The sequence below is a fragment of the Hyalella azteca genome, unplaced genomic scaffold (genome assembly GCF_000764305.2).
Source record: "Hyalella azteca isolate HAZT.00-mixed unplaced genomic scaffold, Hazt_2.0.2 contig16892, whole genome shotgun sequence".
NCBI lineage: Eukaryota > Metazoa > Arthropoda > Malacostraca > Amphipoda > Hyalellidae > Hyalella > Hyalella azteca.
In genome coordinates this window covers 60486-83393 of record NW_025946698.1, presented here as the reverse complement: position 1 = coordinate 83393, position 22908 = coordinate 60486, and the positions used below count along the sequence as shown (strand labels likewise).

General features: G+C 40.6%; 1 protein-coding gene across 1 annotated transcript in view; it reads right to left on the bottom strand.

Annotated features, from left to right (window-relative positions):
- Window positions 1-865: 865 nt before the first annotated feature.
- Window positions 866-22908, bottom strand: part of LOC108675620 (neuronal PAS domain-containing protein 2) — a gene marked incomplete in the record, with an annotated part of 52298 nt that continues 30255 nt past the window's right edge. Inside the window, 8 exon segments of the mRNA XM_047885080.1 lie at window positions 866-6336; window positions 6938-7040; window positions 8042-8192; window positions 8327-8433; window positions 8768-8978; window positions 9913-10131; window positions 12449-12662; window positions 15015-15091. Coding sequence (XP_047741036.1) covers window positions 4789-6336; window positions 6938-7040; window positions 8042-8192; window positions 8327-8433; window positions 8768-8978; window positions 9913-10131; window positions 12449-12662; window positions 15015-15091 — 2630 coding nt within the window.

The window sequence follows — 22908 nt, the reverse complement described above, 5'->3', positions numbered from 1 at the left end:
GCAGAACATACACAGGTTGTTGCGGTCTCGAACGCGCAACTCACTGATTCAATTCTGCTGTGCTTAACCACCCGGTCTCCTCGCCGATTCTGACCAGAAACTGGCGCACAGAGCTGGGATCGAACCCGGGCCTCTCTGCGCCAATCCTGGTACTCTGAACTTTAACCACTGGGCCACCCTATGTCTATGTTGCGCAACATAATTGAATATAATAATCAAATACAGAGAGTTATTCTAAATGATGAACACAATTTAAAAAATTCTTATTTATTCAAGTATAGTAGTATAGTATAGTATCTTCGGCATTGAAGAATAGGCCTGGATAGGCCCATCCTGGATAAATAGGAAATGAATAATTTATACAACAATGGAGATTCAAACAACAAGATTAAATTTTTACTAACTATTCAAATGCAGGATCGGGCATCTTTATGTCTGAAACTTTTTAAATCAGTCACTTCCTGAGCGTTGGGTAGGACGCACAGGGCATGAAGATCTGGCTCTACACTTTTGCCCCCCGAGATCACCTGATCTCACTTCATATGACTATTTCTTATTGGGGTTATGTTGAGGAGGCTGTTTACGCCCCGCCTCTACCAGGACAGGAAGTCTGTTTACGTCCCGCCTCTACCAGCAACTCTGTTTACGTCCCGCCTCTACCAGCAACTCTGGTTGATCTGAAGAACCGTATCACTGCTACGGTGCACTCAGTGACAGAAGATATGCTTTCTCGTGTGTGGGACGAGTTTGGCTACCGTTTAGATGTTTGCCGTGCAGCACAAGGGGGACGTGTTGAACATTTATAAATATCTAAAAAATTTTTTGAATCGTTCTCTTTCCATTGGTGGGTAAATTATTCATTTTGAAATTATATTTAAATAAATACGAATCTATTAAATTGGGTCCATCATTTAGGATAACCCTGTACAAGCAAGTCTGACTTAGAACAGTCGTAGCTGCATCATGAAGGTAGTGAAGCAAAATATAACACTCATTAAATCTACCATTGCAGTGCATTTCTAAGAAGGTAAGCGCTACATAAATTACAAAAGTACGATGTTCATAACGCGCCAGTAACTTATGTTGTCTACACGAGGTTAACTACGTACCCTGACCTCTACACTACTGAGGCGCGGCGTTTGTACAAGGCAGGTAATCGTATTTTGTCCGCGAACATCTACAGAGCTTCCAGGGGCTACAGAATATTCCAGACCTGAAACGAACAACCACATAGAATAAGCCAATTTTACTTTATTGTCTTGCCAAATCAATGGAAATGTTATCTTAAGGCTAACGAATTTAGGTAATGTACAAACTCGAGTGTACTGTTTCTTCAGAGGGCCGACGTGCGTCAGCTATGAGTAGCCTGCAGGCCTGCGTACTGTGATAAACTCGTATAAACAATCGACCACATTTCAAGATACGTTTTTGAATCACTTTAATATATATTTCAGCCGCATAATAAATATTTTAATTCGTACCTTTTTCTAGAAATTTCGATTGTCTTATTTAGAAAAAATAATAAGAATAAAAATTCGATTTTATAGAAAAATTAAACGAATATGCTGCAATTTTGGCCAAGATAGTCGATGAGGTTTTCTCGTCCTGAGTCCCGTATAGGATAAGGCCCTGAGAGATGTCCGAGAAATGCCCTGGGCTTGCAAAATTGCTGTGAAAAAAAGAGACATCTTTAATCAAGTTTAGCGAAATTCATGATAACAGAATACATTTGTTAAATTACAGCTTTGTTTATCATTAAGCCGTCAACAATATCTGCCCATTTTTTAACATTGAGCCTTCAACAATAATATTCTGTAAATTTTTAAAAATGATAACTAATTAATGAGAAGGGAATCAGCTACTTCCGAGTCTCTGTATAGCTACTTAGTTTCATTAGTTATTTCTAACATCACATTAATTCATGTTAACAAGGCTATTGTAAAGGGCACACATTGATCATATAGAGGACAGAGTACATTATCTCTGCATTGTAGATTGTAGTGACCACAACCATACAGGACAAACAGATCGTTTTATTACAATGTTTATGTTGTGTCTCTTTATCACACAACAAAAACAACCAAGTAATTTTCTTATTAAATTAATTCAAACCAAAAGTATAATCATTCAAACCAAAAGTATAAGAAGCTCAATGCACAAATCTAACCGTACATCTGTAATTCCTGCCTGGAAAGTTAATCTGTAGGATGGGAATCTAATATAATAAGCAGTACACGCCCACCTCATAACACAGCAAGAAACTCCAGCAACTCATCAAGAATTTCCTTCCTCAAATACCACATTTTAGATCAATAACCATCTACCAATCCTCTACGCAACAAATAAGAAGTTCAAAACGCCAATAGGCGTTTGTTCGCTAATAATACGACAGAATTGGCTGCAAAATAGAGCGCAGTTTTCTCGTAAAAGGACAAATTCAAGCAAGAAATAATTACACTGTTGAAGAGGGCTCTAAAATGTTGAAAAGTATAATATTGAGCCAATACAATAGACGCAACATCGTCCGAAGCGTTACATTGACGATGTAAGGAGACGTGCGCTTAAAATCTACACGACATCTGGCCTACAGGCGCCTACCAAGTACGAGTTAGCTTTCTTTGGCATCGAAGTTTGATTGATTGTACGAAGAGTATGAGTGGAATTCAAATTTTTTTATTCACAGATTATTTGTTAGCGGATTCTTCAAGATTGTAATCGATTATTATGTTCTAAAATGAGCATTATTTTTCCAGAGGAAGAGAAGGGATGATTTATTCTACACCATCATTCAAGGAGTTGATTTATGTAACGAAAACGTAGGCTACACAAAATTAGAGTATGGAATATATGCAATGGAATTCTAATAGACTGGATTCAGCCCTACAAACTCAGGAGGAGCAACAATTCTTCTCATAGTGAATTAAATACAACAGCAGCTTGGGAGGAATCTCACGGCTGGTCTGTCGCAATACTCCTGCCCATCGATATTCCTGGTCTAAGCTTGATAATATATCATCTGCATTTATTAATGCTTATTAGACGGAAGTTTATACCAAGTCTAATAATTTATTTATTTATTTTTTGGCCCGAATTGAAGCACGCACCACGAGACAGGACATAGAATTTCTTGGTGCTCGAGAGAAGAAATGATATTCGTAGTTAAAAATCTGTTAGAAAATATAATAATTCGACAACTCTGCGTTTCAAAAATGTTCGATACAAAATAATAGATATGAATAGCCAATAAAATATTCAATCCGGAGTAGCCTTGGTTTTCTGAGGGAGTTTATGGATTGAGCGCCGACCCCGCGAATAATAATGAAATACATATATTTGATATTTACAAAAGAGAAAATGAAATAAACTTATCACGCAGAACGAGTTCTACACAACAATAACATATTCATGGGGCTTTACAATTGAAAATTTTGTGCGATGTAGACGTTCAAGAAATGTAGACAACACCAGCATTAACGGATGTCACGCAGCGTAGCTAGCAAACGTTTAACATTCACCACAGTGCAGATACGAGATCAAATTATTGTGAGCGATTCACAGAGGTAAATGAATCCTGATACAGAAAGCGGGATTATCTTATTTTAGTGTAGCACAATATGCCTTCATAACCGAAGTAATTAACGTTGGTTTTTTCAAGGCGGGCACGAGCCCTGCGAAGTCGAACTGACGTTACTGCTCTTGTAGCATCTGTTCTGCGGCGGTGTCATCTCACCCTTAAGTCGGCAGGAAGTTTTGTTGCTCACAAACTCCAGACCTTTGAACTTTGCTTACCTTACATTAGACTATGAAGTAAGTAAACACATATGTTACATAAAGGGATATTAGATGCCATACGTACAGAAATAATGAAGTACATTATTACGATTCTGTTGCGAAAACCTGAACCATGTAAAATATATGGCGCACATCTAATTGTTGTATTTCCACCGTACGATGAAGTCTCGACTCGCAGACTGTGCACCAATCTACTGCTAAATTGAAGGCGTGAGACAAATCCCTCTCATTGAACATTTATTTCCTGACTTTTTAAGTGAGTATCAGCACTGGAGTCTCACGAGGCCACAAACATTAAACATTTGGTCTCGTGAAAAAAAAAAACATTTAATTCGATTCAGAAGATTGCACACGCTTAAAAGGAAGAGAGTAGCGATAATTGATGAGCAATATATCATATACGATACATGGGGGGCTTATTGCACGATACAAACTTACATCAATGGCTCGTATATTGTACGAGGACTAGTATAGGTCTTAGTTCAATATGAGCGATACAATAAAGAGCCGTGGCAGCGACTGTCGCTCATACGTTGGTCTCACAGCAGCCGAAATGAAGAGTTACACGCCGAGTAAAACACATCGCAAGGAAATGCTGCTTAATCAAGTGCGACGAGCTTAGTGTGCCAATAAGAAAAAAAAAGATCATCTCTATTCTCGAAAATTCGAGTAAGAGTTATAAAATGACTATAATTTATCTTACAATGCGGACTCATCAGACAAACTCATCAGAGTGCATATTAACTCCCTTTCATTATCAGCATGTTTCTTATATTCAAAGCTTCGTGATTAGATTAAATATATTCACAAGATGAATATTTAGTGTTCAGCCGCCCAGCTTATTAAGTATCGCAGTGAAACGAATGGCGTAACAAAATTGAACTTAGAAGTTTAATTGTAACAAATGATCCGTGAGCTCCTAATAAGCAGCTAGTCTCAGGGTTGCAGCTGCTGATGTTGTACTTAAGGTTGCAGAATATGAAGGTTCTTGCCCCATCATAATTGATGTTCTAAAAAAGCATTCATTTGCGAGCAATCAGTATTATTCGGCGACCTGAATTGTTGCTTGTACATCGACCCCATTTCCCCTGCCTTAATCTTTTCATGACCACTCATGTTCATATGGTTATCTTTCCCTATAGAGGGGGTGAATTTCAGAACTGGTAGCTGGGACACATATGGACCATGATTGCGAGACCAGGACGGCTGTACTGTCTTGATCAATGGCTGCTGCGTGAAACGCTTATCGCTGTTATCGTTGTTGCTAGTCAAACTCGACGCAATGCATGAGGGGGAGAATAGCTCCAGAGGCGGGGAAGCGGGAAAATCCTGACACAACCTCGGGTTAGGAGTCAAGGGAGGTTGAGTACAGGAATACGAGAAGGAGTCAGAATACAAGCTGGGTTCAGGACAGGGAAAGAACAAACAATCTTGGTTACTCTCGGGTGACACAGAGGGAGCTTGCAACAATGGCTGGGATAAGCGACGATCGCAATTCGTGGTTCCTTTCATGCTATCACAAAAGCTAGAGCGACTGCGGAAATCCTCTGTTATTTCCGGGAAGCACTCAGCTCTGTTATCGAACCGACTATTTGTTTGAGTGAGACTCGGCCTCATCTGGTGGCACGTGCCGATTCCATAATTCAGTGAAGAGCTCATTTGCGTGTTGGCAATTCCCATATTTCCTGAATTAAAAAAATAACTACCGGGTTGATGATGTGACGCCACACCTACAGTGGTATGGTGAGTTTCTTCAGTCCCTTTTAACGTCTTCCAAGTTCCCTCGTTTAGGTTTTCCGACAATAATTTTTGATGAGATGACATTTGTACAACAAGTTCGGAACAATCCATTCCGATCGGCGTAAAGTCACAAGCCTTGGACGTTGAACCGGACATCTGCTGCGAGGTTTTTAATACTATTGGAGTCTTCATCTGCAAGTCTATGCTCCTGTTCTGTATTAATGTTCTGCACGAGGCATCATTTTGGAAAGGTGAGATTTGATTGGGGATAGGCATTGGCTTCTCAGGCGTGGCTGAATATGATAACGATTCATAGCATTGAGGTGGCGATACACTTGCGTTTGCAACTGGCGTCATCTCGACATTAAATGAACCCGTTAAATCAGAAGGTCTGCAACATTTCTTCACTTCCCGACTGTCACAGTTGTTAACATCGGTCTTGTTACTGCTACGCTGAAGGCCTCGGTCGTCTAGAGGGTCCAGTTTCGATGTCGTCGAAAGAACAGTTTCGTTGGGAGCTACAAACCGACCACATTGCGAGGTAGACGCGCCCTCTTGACTGCGTTGATTGCATAAGCGGGGGCGTTTGCAGGGTTTTGGCGGCACATTTTCAGCTGAAACTACAGGGGATGGAGGCTCCTCGAGTTCGTCGAGCCCCAGCTCCTTGAGGGTCGCGCAGGATGAAGTGGAGGGAGCCGAGGGGTCTTTGGAGGGAGGGGCTGAGCGGGCAACCGACGATAGCATCTTCATGATTCTCTCAGGGCCCAGAGTTCGCATTATCATCTCCATGAGCTCCGGAGGGAACTGCAATACCAATATCAAAGTTACCGTACCATTATATCAAATACCATGCGAAATGGGGCCTAACTTTTTAGATACCTATAAGCATCTGAATTTGAACGTTTTTCTCGCAGCTACTGTCTATTGGGGCCACGGAACTATTCATCGGATTACGTAACTATTGTCAATAGAGAAACGAAATTACTCTCAACACGGGCCCGTAACTATTATCAATGAAATCAAGTAACTAACGTTCACATGGTCTCGTAGTTGCTGTTAAAACGGAACCGTAACTTCTGACAAGAGAAAACGTGCGCTCTGAAGAGATAAAGACTTAAGTTCTATCATCACTGACAGTGCTAGACATCTTTTTGGGTGACAAGAAGAACTTTATCGGAATAACCAGGCAAGGTGACATGTAGGTTTCATGATACAACACATGATACTGACATGCCGTTAATTTGTAGGACCCATTTCACACGCGTTCACAGTGTAATTCTCGCTCAATTTTACTTCAAAATATAAAAACTAGTGAAAAACCTTTACTAGGAAATGCTTTAGAAAAGACGTTTTGGGAAATGCGCTGGTAAAGGCCTCTTCCTAGTACATGCTGTAGCGAAGGTACCTCGGAGGTGATGTTGGTGAGCAGTTCGTTGGCGTTGCAGCCTGAGAAGAGCGGCAGTAGCTTGCGACGCTGGCCTCTGATCTCCTCGTCAGCGTTGCGGTCACTGCAACATTAACACAACATCACTACGTCTCGTTAATACATTTATACATCACTGCAACATCAACACATCGCTACGTCTGGTTAACACATTTATACTTCACTGCAACATCAACACATTACTATGTCTGCGCATTATCATATTTATACATCACTGAAACATCAACACAACGTCCGCTGAAGCTGGCAAGAAAAACAGCGTTAGCATCTCAACGAGACGAAGTGACAAGGAGAAACAGGCGACAAAGAGGGACATGTGACAAGGAAGGACAGGTGACAAGGAGGGACAGGTGATAGGAAGGGACATGTGACAGAAGGGACATGTGACAGGAGGGGACATGTGACAGGAAGGGACATGTGACAGAAGGGACATGTGACAAGAAGGGACATGTGACAGGAAGGGACATGTGACAGGAAGGGACATGTGACAGGAAGGGACATGTGACAGAAGGGACATGTGACATAGGGACAGGTGACAAGGAGGGACAGGTGACAAGGAGGGACATGTGACAGGAAGGGACATGTGACAAGGAGGGACAGGTGACAAGGAAGGGACATGTGACAAGGAGGGACAGGTGACAAGGAGGGACATATGACACGAAGGGACAGGTGACAAAGAGGGACAGGTGAACAGCAATAGATACGAAGACACTCGAACAAGATGTCGCTCACACGGGACGTCGAAACCTACCCTATATGAACGTAAGGAATCCTACCTACATGAAAGAGACCAGCAGTCAGATACTGCGAGCTCGTGAACAATTATTGCGTGTTCTCTGCGTCACCAAAAACCGAGCTCATAAATCAAATACATTATAAAAAAGATATTCAAACTAATCCATCAAAGCGAGGTGCAATTTGATACACGGCATCACCTTAAAAAATTTACATTTCACTTTAAAATGAATAACACTCAAAGCGCCAGATAATGATTTAATTATTTTAAATGGATATAGAACAGTTTTAGGCTCAACTTAAACTTGAAAGGTAATCAAGAATACGCACCTCACGACGGAGTTGATGCAGACAAAAGACTCAAGTTTGCCTGTCTGCTTACAGACCTCCAGGAAACCACGTGAGCGCAGCGTAATGAAGCTATTGTCGCTGCAGCGCAGTCTGTATGACACCACACCCTGCCCCTGGTCCGTGCTGAACACTGCAAACATGACAATAATCAGCCATACAGTGATAATTATTAAACACTTGTATTACCGCCATACAAGTCATGTTCTTGACAACAACGTACACGCGAGCAAAGAAGATGCACGAGAACATACACGCGCCACTAACTGTGTTTCTGTGCCAGCAGGGACCACAGCATGTCGCTCCTGTGCATGTACATGAAGGCGGACGCCCCGCGCACCGCCTCCGGCATGTGCCCCGTGACCACGGAAATCCTGAAGCACATCACGAAAAAGCCAATCTTAGTTTATATTTTCAGGTTTTACATGGAGGATTTTACTAGGTAATAAAAGAATTTGTCATCAAAGAAAAAAAACCTTAAAAATACGATTTTTAACTCAAAAATAATATCGAGTTTAGAGTCGTGGCGTGTGATGCACATACCTGTGGTCAGTGTAGAGGATGTTGCCGTACACATCATGACGTGTGATGTACACACCTGTGGTCAGTGTAGAGGATGTTGCCGTACACATCATGACGTATGATGTACACACCAGTGGTCAGTGTAGAGGATGTTGCCGTACACATCATGGCGTGTGATGTACACACCTGTGGTCAGTGTAGAGGATGTTGCCGTACACATCATGGCGTGTGATGTATTCATCCTTCATAGTCTCAAGGCGGGACAGCTCTGTGATGGGACGCTCCTTGATGAGCTGTACGAGGCTGACCAGGAGGTGGGACTCCCGGGCCTGTTCCCTCATGACTTCTTCAGACCCCGACGAGTCGTCCTCGGAGGGCTGCGACAAGCTGAGCGAACCTGCGCGCACGCCGTTTATAATTACAACACTCGCTAGAACCTGGCTTATTATGCGCCAGTAAGAAGTGTATATGTTGCACTGCGTCAGTCAAAAGTTTCTATGCTGCACTGCATCAGAGGTGAGAGATTATCAACTTGCATGTAGTGGGGTTGTTAAGCAGAGGTAGCAAAACTGTTTTCTGAAATTTCAAAGAAACATTTTGAGGTCATACGAGCCAGATGTTTAATTCCAAAAGTCTCAACTACTTTCGATTTTGAGTTAGTTTTAAACCGAGCTATGATCTGTTTCAATATTACAACATGAATAACAGTTACCGTCTTCCTAGAGTTATTGTGGATCTGTCGCCAGCATGAGCGGCTGAAGCAATCTTTACGATGTCGTAGATGGAGCAGATAAAGCGGGGTCATTGATCAATATCATGACAGGCTGATCTAAAAATGCTATCAGGACAGGCTGAGAAGAAATATATTACACGGCTTAGAACCATTCTACCGATTGGCTAGGAGCGAATACAGGGCAGACTCAGACACAGCTTTTTACGAACATATTCTTAAATGAAAATTGTCATTACTACGGAAACCAGACGCCCCCTGAACGCCAAGAGGAAAAAGAGGGGCAGTGAAAATTCACTGCTCGCTGCCGACATTTGGCGACACTTCAGCTAAAATTTCATCTCCAGCAACATGACTTTTTCCAGCTCACATTGGAATTGTTTTCCAGCATTAGTTCATTACATAGTGAACGACCCTAGCCTCTCACGGCCCGTAATGCCGGGTACTCCTACAGCCCTCACTGACCGTAAGGCCGGGTACTCCTACAGCCCGCGTTGACCGTAATGCCGGGTACTCCTACAGCCCTCACTGACCGTAATGCCGGGTACTCCTACAGCCCTCACTGACCGTAATGCCGGGTACTCCTACAGCCCGCACTGACCGTAATGCCGGGTACTCCTGCGATGCCTGACGGGTGGAGAGGCGCCCCCCGAGGCTGCCATGTCCCCGTCGTCCTCGGACTTGAGGAGGAGAGGAGGGCCGGGCGGGGGAGGGATGGGGCGCAGGTGGCCCTGTACGTGAATTATTTCATATCTTCTGGAGTCGCCGCGGGCGAGGCAGCGCTCAGCCATGCGGCAGAAGAAGGAGCGCCGCGTGCTCTCTGGGGGATCACAGAGGCTGCGTTATTTTACTGTGATGACAGGGCAAGGAGGAGTGCCTCATATAATTGGGAATGTCGGCCCAAGTGTAGGTGAATGAAGGGAAAAGTTAAAAAAATTGTGGGTGACATAACTAGGAATTCTATGTGATGAAATTCTAGGTAAGAACTCGGCGCAGCTACTGCATGCGTAACTACTGTCATAGTTCTTCTACGCGAGTCCAAATTAGTAAAAGTCAAATTATTATCATCACAAGCTTACTGATATTCAATATTTCTTCTTAACTTAAAGTTTCTCGGAAAATATAAATATCGCAGAAAATCATGAATTAATTAGAAAAATTATATTAAAATTAGCTCTCGACATTACTAAAGTGTGTAGTCGCGCGAACTAATGAAGGCCTGCGAATATGCGCGCAACGACAGCTCACAAGCCGGCAGTCATCTCTAATTAGCTCCGAATGAAGAACTAACGAGTGTCTTAGTTCATTAAATTATCGTATTCTCGAAATTTCTGTCGTAAAACAGATGATATATACAAACATCGTAATGTAAAGTTTGTATGTCATAAATTAGCCACTTCCTCTAGGAATTTATATACTTTCTGTAAGATGGATATCGCTAACAATCGTCGATTCCGTGGCTCGTATTGCCACATCCTTCATCCTTGAAAATTTTCAACGTTGGAGTCACATCTAATTTACTTTAAGCCAGAGGATTTCTACGCAATCGCGATAAGAGCGTAGATGTCAAGCAGGCGCTTCGCCCAAGTGCAGGGCACGGCTGTTTGGTAAAGGGCTGAGGTGACGCATCGCGCGTGTCATCCTCATGCACAATAACGCGTTGTAGCTATCTCGATAATGCGATGTATGTATATTTCAATAATGTAATAATATCTTGAATATAAGCGCCCATAATGTAATCATCGTGTTTAGTGTAATTGTAGCTATTCCATTTAGCGAGCCTCACCTCGCGAGCAATAAATCATTGCAGCTCGAGGATTGTGATATGGAAGGAACAGAGATTTCTTGTAGATGCCAAAACGGTTAATAGTTGTGGATGTTAGTTCTGAACTCTGCGAATCAACTAAGCTTCGATCAGAGCACACGACTAGTGAAAAATGTGATGACAGTTCCAGCTCATCACCGTTCAAGACCGACGATTATCAATCGCGTTCGATTATTATCGATAATCCTCGATAAGAATCGAGGATTATCACCGCCAATCTCACAAATTGTAAATTTCAAACTTCAAGTCCCTGTCGTCGCCCAACTAACGATCACGGCTCGTCTTCGTGCGCACAATGCATAAAGTGTACAAAAACTGATCTGCAATTCTGGTATTATTCCGTAAAATTTAAAAACAGTAGAAATTAGACATGAAAATTTCACACCATCACCGTGACTACAGCAAAGTACTACTGAATGGCTCTTCCGCTGTTCCGTTTAGTAGATCATAAGATGCTTTACGATGCAGAGAGGTATGGAGGTACGCATAGCGCTCTCGGTATGCAGGTGCGCATAGCGCTCTCGGTATGCAGTACGCATACCGCTCTCGGTTTGCGTACTTTGAGTATTATAAGCAGCTATAATTACACAGCGCTGCGCAGCACTTTTATCTTGAGCCCACTCCCCTTTATGCGCTGGCTTCACTTTGCCCTCTCCTTGCTCTGAATGAATTATATATTACATTGTGCAGTCAGGAAGACGAGCGTTTGTGAGGCAAGCAAGCTTGCTTGGCCTGACGGTTGGCGGTTGCGGGGATCCGTTGAAAAATTAAAACTTCAACGTCCTTTTGACAAATTTGGGTTAAAATTTAGTCGAGCAGTGTGAGAATAAAATTACTAAATATTTTGTTAATAGATAATATGAATGATAGATCTTATTAATAGGTACTGCATATTATAACGCTTCATAACTTGATTCATTTTAACATAAATGCGATAAATTTTAACATAAATGCGATAAGTGGCGTTGACGTGGAAGATGCCTGACAGGAATCTGGAGTGATTTCCGCCCAGTTTAATATAGGTACTGTACTACTCATTTGTTCAGTGCCTTTAGTCCACTTCATTTCTTCATAAATTGTTGCACGTGTTGAGGAATGAGGATGACGACGCCGGTGGCACTTTATTATGCAGTATTTGCCTCTGGAGTTGAATGAGTCCCTCCCCCTAATTTATCTTTTATCTTAAACTTTATCTTTCAAGGTATGATCCTGACTTCAACCTAGCTGTGAGGCAATAAATCTCGAGTATTTAGCATTAGCAGGTATTTTAGATCGCACCAATAAGAGATGATTAATGGTCATCAAAACTCACCCTTAGGTTGGAGTTGAGCTCGAAATAGTTCGTGATCATCGGGGTGGATGATGGGGAAGATGGAAGAGCCGAGGAGCTCGAGCTGGCTGTGCCCGAAGAATTCTTCGATGCCGTCTAGACATGTAACACCATACAAGACTGGGTTACCCAGCGCCTTGGCAGACGAGAGCAACGTCAGAAATGTAACACCATACAAGACTGGGCTACCCAGCGCCTTGGCAGACGAGAACAACGTTAGAAATGTAACACCATACAAGACTGGGTTACCCAGCGCATTGGCAGACGAGAACAACGTCAGAAATGTAACTCCATACAAGACTGGGTTACCCAGCGCCTTGGTAGACGAGAACAACGTCAGAAATGTAACACCATACAAGACTGGGTTACCCAGCGCCTTGGCAGACGAGAACAACGTCAGAAATGTAGCACCATACAATACTGGGTTACCCAGCGCATTGGCAGACGAGAACAACGTCAGAAATGTAACTCCATACAAGACTGGGTTACCCAGCGCCTTGGCAGACGAGAACAACGTCAGAAATGTAACACCATACAAGACTGGGTTACCCAGCGCCTTGGCAAACGAGAACAACGTCAGACATGTAACACCATATAAGACGGGGTTACCCAGCGCCTAGGCAGACGAGAACAACGTCAGAAATGTAACACCATACAAGACTGGGTTACCCAGCGCCTAGGCAGACGAGAACAACGTCAGAAATGTAACACCATACAAGACTGGGTTACCCAGCGCCTAGGCAGGCGAGAACAACGTCAGAAATGGCTCTCTCAGCTGGTCGCTGGTACCAATCGTCTGGAACTAATATCGTGAAATTGATCACTATACCAACAAAAAATAATAATTTATTAAGATTAACAGTTGGCAATTACAATTAATAACCAAAGATTCATCGCTAACGATGTCATGACAATACACAATAGTAATGAGTTGCGGCTATAAATTAATTAAGAAAAAACAATCTCGATATAGCGATGCGTGCCGAACTTTCCACAGAAGCTTTCTGAGACATCGCTGAGTCTGGTACTGTAATGGACAAGGTTTAATGCCGCATCAGTTAAGAGGCTATGGTTCACTGTTATCAACAAAATAATAATTATCAACAAGAAGGGTTACCTCTCCATCATAGCAAATTTCTGATATTAATATTATTCATCGAAATCCGGGGGTCGGAAGATGTAAAGTAGCCAGCGCTTAGACGCGCGCGCGTTAACAACTTCGATAGACGAAGAAGGTTAGGCGAACAGCAACAGAAACACCACTTGGACAAGAGGTTGGTTCCGCGAGACTGAGAAGATAAGTGCAAGGAACATGCAACAACTTGCCTACATAGCAATTTTTTATCCCCGCAATAACTTATATAGATACTTGACCCCAGGATTAATTTGCCGATACGTAGCAACTTAACCCCGGAAATAACTTGCCTACATAGCAACTTGCTCGACATCATAACAAACGTGCCTAGCTACCCTCTTAACCCCGAAACTGCGTTGAATATAGCACCTGACTCACCCCTATAATATAACCCCACAACCGTCTGACTTACATAACTTGTTACTTCACTCCGCTATTGAGATATGCAATCAGATACTATACAAGCTCTGTAGCGAAGAGATCACGGACAATGTACTCCCTAGGAACACAAAACCCAATGTTTTTTACCAAAAGACACACCGACACAGCCAACAATGACTTCTCCGGGAGGAAAGCACGCGAGGTGAATAGGAGTGAATAACAAGCAGACATTGTCTACGGTTACTAAGATCAACATCAATTGTTTGGCATTTCAGGAAGCAACCTAAGACGCCGTACAATACATTTCTGTCTATCATTGCAGACGATGGCTCTTTATTTCAAGCATTCTAGGGCTTACGTAAGTGAGCTAGCAGAGACGCTGAGGCAGCATCTTTCGTCAATATCTACTAACAAATGCTGCCTCAGACTCACTGAGAGCTTGGCTTCGCCTTGAGTTCATTGGAGAAATCATTCAGACGATTTGATGATACAGTGTGTCGGTTATGAGACTTAAGACAGCAACATGAGGGAACTCACCCGCGGCAGAGCAGATTATATGAAGCCTTATAACGCAAGGGAGGAGTCAGTTAGGCCTGGACGACCTACGTTAACGCTTCTACTGCGGTGTAAACCTGGCAGTCTTGACTTGTATGAGCTTGACATTTGTACAGGAGTACAGTGCTAATAAACTATGAGCAAATATCAACGAGAGGTCTAGTATGCTAGTATGGATAGAAACTTTTAGTCGTGGCTATTATCGCGCGGGCTTGAAAGATGTTACATTAGGTAAAATCTACTTCTTATTTATAGGGTAACATAAAATGGTTGACACAACCAGAAACAGTAAAGAGCTCACAATGACAGACCAAAAAAAAAAACAAGTCGGAAAAAATGGCGGAAATGCGTTAGAAGTATTTTTTTCGAGGAGAATGTTAGAAAAGCGCAATCGAAAGAAACTGCAGGATTATTTTAATATTTTAGAAGTATAGTTTCAGCTATGAAGACTTATGATAATGGAAGCGATGCTGATACCTTTATGACGCCAGCAGCAGCCTCGCTTCCCAGGTTGGGAGGCAGCAGCGGCTTGTGAGAGGCTCCTGCCCCCAGCACTGCGGGCAAAATAAATAATAAGTACAAACTATAAATACATTTATTTTTTAACAGAAAAACAGTTCGTAATTGGAGTTTTAAAAACCAGGGCGTTTTTGTGCAATTACTAAAATATAGTATATCTATATAAATTTATCAATAAAAAACACCGTTTTCAGCATGTATGGCAGCATTTAATATGAGTTCTCATTACCTTATAGAAACTCAGATCTCGTACTGTGCAGTCAATGAGCTCATGGATCACCTGGCTTAGCTTTAACTAACACTTACACTTTAAATTCACTTGCAGATTTTATTTAAATTGCCCAACGATTTCTTTTAATCATTGTACCTACGTCGGTCGTAACGTCTTGTGTAAATTCATCTTGAACAGTGCTGCGTGGGAATAATTGTGGAATTCACACGTGGGAATAATTGTGAAAATCATCTGCAGAAAAATGTTGACGCATTAATGGCTGATTGAAAATAATAATGTAGGATTTTTATGACCCTCAGTTATGCCAGGAGTCTATCTTCCGCCGACAAAGATCAATCCTCCGACCGAATATCTCTCGTTACGAACAACTTAAAAAAAAAACTTCTCGCTCGTAAATGGTGAACTCATCAAACTCTGTCATTCGTATGGTTTCATCTTGATATTATTTTTTTGCGTATGCATGTTTTTTTATCTGTGCAAGGATAAGATATCAATTAGCAGCAACAATAAGCAACAAATTATAAAAATGTCACGTTTCTATTACTTATAACATTTAAAAACTTACGATTTCAAAATTTCAGACGTTTAATTCCTTTATTTTGTCCAACCCCTGTACATGTTTTAACCTCTTCCAGTTAGAACTTATTTCTCATTAATTCTAAATTTTCTCTATTTTGTCCAACCCCTGTAAACATTTTAACCTCTTTCATTTAGACTTCGTGTGGAACTATCCGAACTATATCACGGCAGGAGTGTTCATGCGAATCTGCCACTTTCTAAGCCTTCTCACTCTGCTGTGCGTCTTCATGCTGAATATGTCCTAGTAACACGTACAACTCTTATTCTCTTGATATTGTAAATCGATAGTTCTTTTTTGGTCCGTTGTTGTTAAATCGTTACTTGAATTTCATGCGCGTCACCAGATTTTCACTTATGATTGTTCTTGTATTACATAGAACTTTTCAAATTGACTTTGGAGCTCATCTCCATCTCCGAAATGTTTTCAATATATATCTGGTGAATTTACTGGGCGTTTTCCATACTTGAGAAATCTATGTTTACTTGCGATCTTAGCAGATAATGACATATGGTCTAAATCTTGCTGATGTGCGCAGCTGGTGATGTGCATGATGCCATCTATTCTACGGACATCCATTCATTTTCTAGTTCATCAATTGAAACAATTACTTATGACCATTTATTTGCAGTTGCACATTCATTCATGGTTAAAATTTTTACAGTTATTCTGCTATTCTTGTTCACCAATTCCTTGTTTTTATTACGCAAACAAGGAATTGAAAAACTGTAGCTATACTTCGCTGAACTTAGGGCGCTTCCTCGTAACCAGTTTGCTAATTTTATCTGCAAGTTATTCTTGCTTAGATTTGTGCGTGAGCAGAGTCATAGAAATCACGAGCAGGAAGACGTATGTTTGTGATGAGCAAATCGCGAGCAGAGACATGGAAATAATGAGCAGGAAGACGTGTGTTCGTGATAAGCAAATCGTGAGCAGAGACATGGAAATCACGAGCAAGAAGACGTGTGTTCGTGATAAGCAAATCGTGAGCAGAGCAATAGAAATAACGAGCAAGAAGACCAACGCCCGACAAGGCTGTGTAATGTGCGTGTGTGCAGCTCCTGAATGAACTCGAGCGCCTCTATACGCCGCTAGCTCAACGACAGTGATTTCTACGTGACATCCGCTGTCACTGAGACGGTAACCACGGTAATTAAACACAGTCTCAACTCACTCACGGATCGCGCTGTGCTTGCTTATGTCAACTACACACACCAAGCAGAATTACATTGCGCCTACGTCAGTTAGGGTGAACTTTTATCGACCACTATGCAAGTCAAGAATTCGCCGTTCAATTATTTAACTAAGCACAAAACAGTTACACTTATTACATTACTTCAATCTCGGCCTTCAAGTGAACCATTTGCCTATATAAACTAACGCTGGCACAGATTTTATTAGTCTTAGCCAGCAGGGGGATTAAATAGTGTCTGGATTCTTTGATTTAATCATCACTCAAACACACAGAGGACTTAAAAATAATACAGTGCAAAATAGTTATAATCAAAGATCAAACTAAATAATATGGTAGAAATGATATACGAAATAGGCTCACTAAAATTATTGGTCACGATGTGTATAGTTTCCAAACATTGATTACAAAATAACTTACGTATGTGCTTGGCCCTATATTTCTTAATCGTAACGATAAAGTATTCCAGGGTTTCTCTATATACGCTTTAACCATGCAAGTTTTTTAATACATTGAGTGACATCTGCGTGCGAATTCAGCGGCAAAGCTATAGGTGGATGAACGTAAATTCGAGTACACACGTAGCAAAGCCATGATCGTGCGCAAGTAATATTCCAAAGTGGTAAATTTGGAAAACCGTACCTGATTAGATGGGGGTTATATTAAATCTATTGCTTACAATAGATTTACAAAATCTATTTATCATTTCAAAGAGACATCATTTGAAGTTTCAAATGATTTCAAATTTAATTTCAAATTCATTCAAATTGGAATGAAGAAAATCATTTGAAGAACATTTGAAGAACTTTCGCCGAGCCATCGCCAACATACCCGTCAATTTGCTTCAGCGAGTTGAACAGATTATCAAAAAAATCGATTAACTGAATGCCTTGAAATTTCATTTGTACGATGCCATCTTTAAAACCAAGCGATTAAAAAATTCTGGCAATGTCTTTTTCAATAAAATTTACATTGTAATGATATCTTTACTATACTTCGTTTATATTGAGCTTTCAAAGCACGAAGTTTCCGTGAATCACCCTGTAGAAGTTAGTTGTGTAGGGGATCATGAACGTCCAAGCCACCAGTAGATTTATTACAATAATGATCGTCCGCATTTATCCCCGTCATACCATATCGTTCATATTTTTAAATACACAAGTCATAAACCTTCTTTAAAGTTTATTTTGCAACTTTATTTTCTACAGTCTGCCTCTCAGACAATTTTCCCGTACCGACTTTGCAAGTAAAAGCGAATTGTTACACCGCATCTCCTCTGATGCCTTTTGAATGCAATGGAGAAACGCGACACGATTTTTCTTGTCTTTTGTCCGCTTGGCAAACAGTTTGGTTAAATCTTCAAGTCGTGCCATGACCTGCATCAAGCGACAATACTGTCGGTTCCTCTTGTAGCTCTGTCGACTTAAAGGATACGGTCTTCTCCAGAGATAAATTTGGGCGCATTAGATATACGAAATTAGTTATGATGGCGAACTTACGTTGCAAGAGTAAGTGTACGGCTGTCTTGAAGTGGACGAAACTCGGGAATTATTTACTATATTGGGCTATCAATTGTAATCTATGCCATGGCAAATGCAGGTGAGTAAGTTGTATTCTTGTATATTATAATAAATTCGTTATGTAAATTCTACCATCGAATTATTCTTTCGTCGTTTATTTAAACCTGTGCACATGACACGACATTTCAAATCCGGATCTAATCTCTATAAACATACGATGCAATTATTTCCTAAAGCCATACTTGCGACTTGAACAGTTTTGCTACGATAAAAACGTGCGTATACAAGGCGAGGCATTTACAAATGAAGGCCTCGAGATTATTTGTGGTCAAGGCGGTAAACGGACACTTCATTAGAGCGGCAAAACCAAGCTACCGCACAATAACTATGCGCTTGAGCCAATCATCTCTGAGCCGCAATTTCCTGACGTGTTTTTAGTAACAAGACGTTGGATTTAAAAATGTATACAAAATATAGTGCCCTAGCAGCGGCGAACGAGTTTTCACGAGTTGGTCTTGTTATTCAAAGCAGTCTTCTAATCTCTAAGGAACTTGATGTATCAACATAAATGTCAGAGTCGGCCACTTTCTCTCGCTTGTTGCAGGTCCAGTGCACATTGATGTTGGCATCGGCAAGAAACTGCACGCATTTTTTCGAGAATCCGCATCAGCATGCGAAAACACCGGTTGTCTTCTGATTTAGCGAAAAGGGTGTTGTAATATTATTCATTAGTAAAATTATGCCCGGATTTGGCGTTCATCTTTTTTAACATCAGTTCAAACCTTAAAATGTTATGTTCTGGCGAAGTACATTTATTTACGAGAGTATTTCTGTTTAGATTTTAATATATCATATTCCATGTTTTTCATGTTCTTAATTTATATTATTTAAACATTATTTTCACACATTCTAATCTTATTTGTTTATATTCTGGGAACAATGTCTCTTTGGGGCCGACCAGACATGTTGCAAGCTGCTCGCTCAAAGTCAACGAAATGACATGAGAAAAGTAACAGTAAAAATTGTATAATGAAATAGTGACGCTGGGTAATTTAGCTGAGACAACTGAACAAGCAAACTGGAAAAGCATCGTCACGCCAAGCAGCCAGAGCAGTGAAAAGAGTTGCAATCCGGCGAGCAGTGACGGTGTGCGAGTTGAATGCGGTTTTCTAATCCATGGACAAGTTTGGTGGATCCGTTCAGAGGTCTCGCAAAGCGTCCATTAATTGTTTATATATAATACATAGAGTGAACGGCTCTGAAATGCCGGACCTATAAAGGTACTAACTAACTACTACACTAACTACTAACGTTCCGAATCAATTTATTTTCCTTACAAATGTTGGCATCAGCAGGAGCCAAGTGGAGTTAACGTTAAATAAAAATATGTGCGAATTTCATACTAAATTAATATTAGGTGGCAAAATTAGCTTGTTTAAACACGCGCGATTATTGACCAGAGAATTCATTGATTTGAATTTTAAGTTGCGGACAATTCTTCAGATGACGTGGTTTGATCGAAAGGCAGGTTCAAGTTAGTACTTTAAAATTTGTTTAGCCTATCCGACCGTATACGATAGCTGAAGCCCTCATCTCTACGGATGGGCTCCAGCTATCCATCTCATAACTACCGGATTTTCTGATCTTTGAGATTGTTTCGGAGTTTTCTTTTGGTTCTGGTTTTCATGTTGTATCCTAGTTACTTGTATCATGTACTTATTTCCATTAAAATTACATTATTCACCGCTTCATATAACGTGAAAATGAATGTTGTTACATCCGAAGTAAACGTCGTGATCAACCAATGTCATCTGAGGAATTGATCCACCCTGAAAATCTAAAGCAATGAATTCTCTGTTCATTATTCACAAGTATTTTATACTAAATGCACAACTTGCGGGACATTTTTTATATTAGTTGTACAGGGGCTACAAATTTCAATATCCAAAAGCAAAAAGGTTTAAAAAAACGTGGATACATAACAATTAGTCATTATTAAATACATATACTCACACTGCAGCGTGAAAAAAATTAACTGCTTTAAAGGGAGCCACAGAACCTGTTATTTCCTGCTAAAATTGGCATTGGAAAGTTGTTTGGCTTCACAGATATCGATCCAGCCCAGAGCTAAGAGGAAAAGCAGACGGAACGGAAATTTCAGCAATTCTAGACAAAATGTTCAACTTAATAACAGACTTTTTCATTTTTTAATCTATGATGAAATAAACTTCTCCAGTAGAACTACTGCCAATGCACTTACAAAAGAAGGAACTAATATAGATGAAATTTTCCTGGGGCAAACTTGAAAATGTAAGGCGCCAAAGGTTCAGGAGGTTTCTTGTCAGAAAAAATTATCAGTCTTTCGTATATGAATACATGAACTTTTTAGCGCATTTTCTCATTTATGGAAAAAATGCACTATTGTGCTCGCCATGTCCGTCTGTCTATCCGTCCGTCTGTCCGTGACCTCAAGTTTTCGTCGACGAGAAAATGCGCTCTCTGTCACTCACTGCAGTGAGTACTGAGTTATATTTTTTCAGTGATATTCGTACCATAAACTCTCGCAACGAAAGAGGCCGTCGATCAGAAGACTCAAGCTTAAAGGAGAAACGTTACGGTGAAAAATTAAGTGTAACACTGCAGGATTCGCGACGTGATGGGAAATTCATCGAGTGTCCTGGACCGATACTTTCAAAAAAAGTTAAGAGATCGTAAGTTCATCAGCCAATCATTGACGGCCTTTCGAGCAAAACGCGGCAGAGTCTCGTTTCATCTCTATAAAATCTCTAGGCGTAGAACATATACGCCTTGATCATAGACACATCATAAGCGATGATGATGGACATATTATAAGCGAGGATCAACGGTCAATCATAGGCGGTGATCACTGACGTGATATTAGCAATGATCATGGACGTATCATTAGCGATGATCATGGACGTATCATTAGCGATGATCATGGACGTATCATTGACACCCAAATCATCTATGTTTCATGCATATCTTTTCCATTTATTGTTGGGGACTAATCAATAAATAAGCATTCTCTGACCCCGAACACTTGACCAGTGATCATATTTAAAGGATGAATAAAAATAAGGAATGAAAAGCAATAATAATAAATGAACGATAAATACAAGAAAACAAAACTATAAAAACTATAAACCGCGTGTCTTTCTAGCCCTTGCCCACTAATTCCTAATCACGTCCCAAGTTCGGAACCTCCCTGAAAAGCAAGAATAAATACAAATTAAAGACTTGAATTAACGTAACGCTAACGAAATAATATATAACACATGAATAATAACCTAATATAAATATTCAATATCACCAGAAAAACCACCACTACATAAACACGAAAGATTAACACGATAAACAATTCAGGTACTAACCTCTGTGGTGGATCACTTAGCAATGACAAGTTACATGACGGATCTAGACGAGGTGACGTAATAGTTGACTTAAAAAGCAAAATGACATAACACGTAACCTACTTATCGATGAAATTATTATATTTAAAGGCGGTCCCTAACATTATATTAGTTAGGTACGAAAATTAGCAGTGAAATCGAAATCTAGCGAACAGAGCCGTATAGTTTCAACTTGACCATTAATTAATGCAAGATTATCATCAAACGGGATTATGACCTTTACAATAATACCACAAAATACACTCACTAATTCTACACTAGAAAATAATTATCGTTGGTCCTATATAGGGCAATGAATGTTCAGAATTTGAAGCTGTTAAAACACGTAAATGAACCAAATTCCCAACAATTAAAACAGACGTAACTTGCTGGAGATTAGCAATTATTGTGATTTAAAAATTAAATCAAATATGAAAAGCTAATAGAAATAGTGAAGATTACACAAGAGGTAAGGACACAAGAAAATGTATGAAATTAGCTATACACAAAATAGTCTTAGTAGCGAGTAATCAGCCGTCAAAAGACAGCTCCAATAAACAGCTCTTACTTGAGGTTTATATTTACATGGTTAAAGTTAATTACCATATAGAGAATTCAGTCTGTTATTTATCATAATACCAGGGGGAATTCTGCCAAAAATTGCGAGATCGCCCCTACGCCGACCGAGCACTGACGGCTTTTCAAGCTAAACCCGCCAATCACCGACTACAAACTTATACTTGGACGTGTACTTGGGCCTCTATTATTACTGTGATTGAGCATTGGAAATGTAGAAGGAAAAATAGAATACACGCTAAGATGAAAATGTTGAAAGTTCTCTTAGTCAAGAAGGAATGGGCGATGAAATCTTGCATGCGTATGATTAAGTTATGGTCTCTTCTATCAAGCTGGTCATCTTAA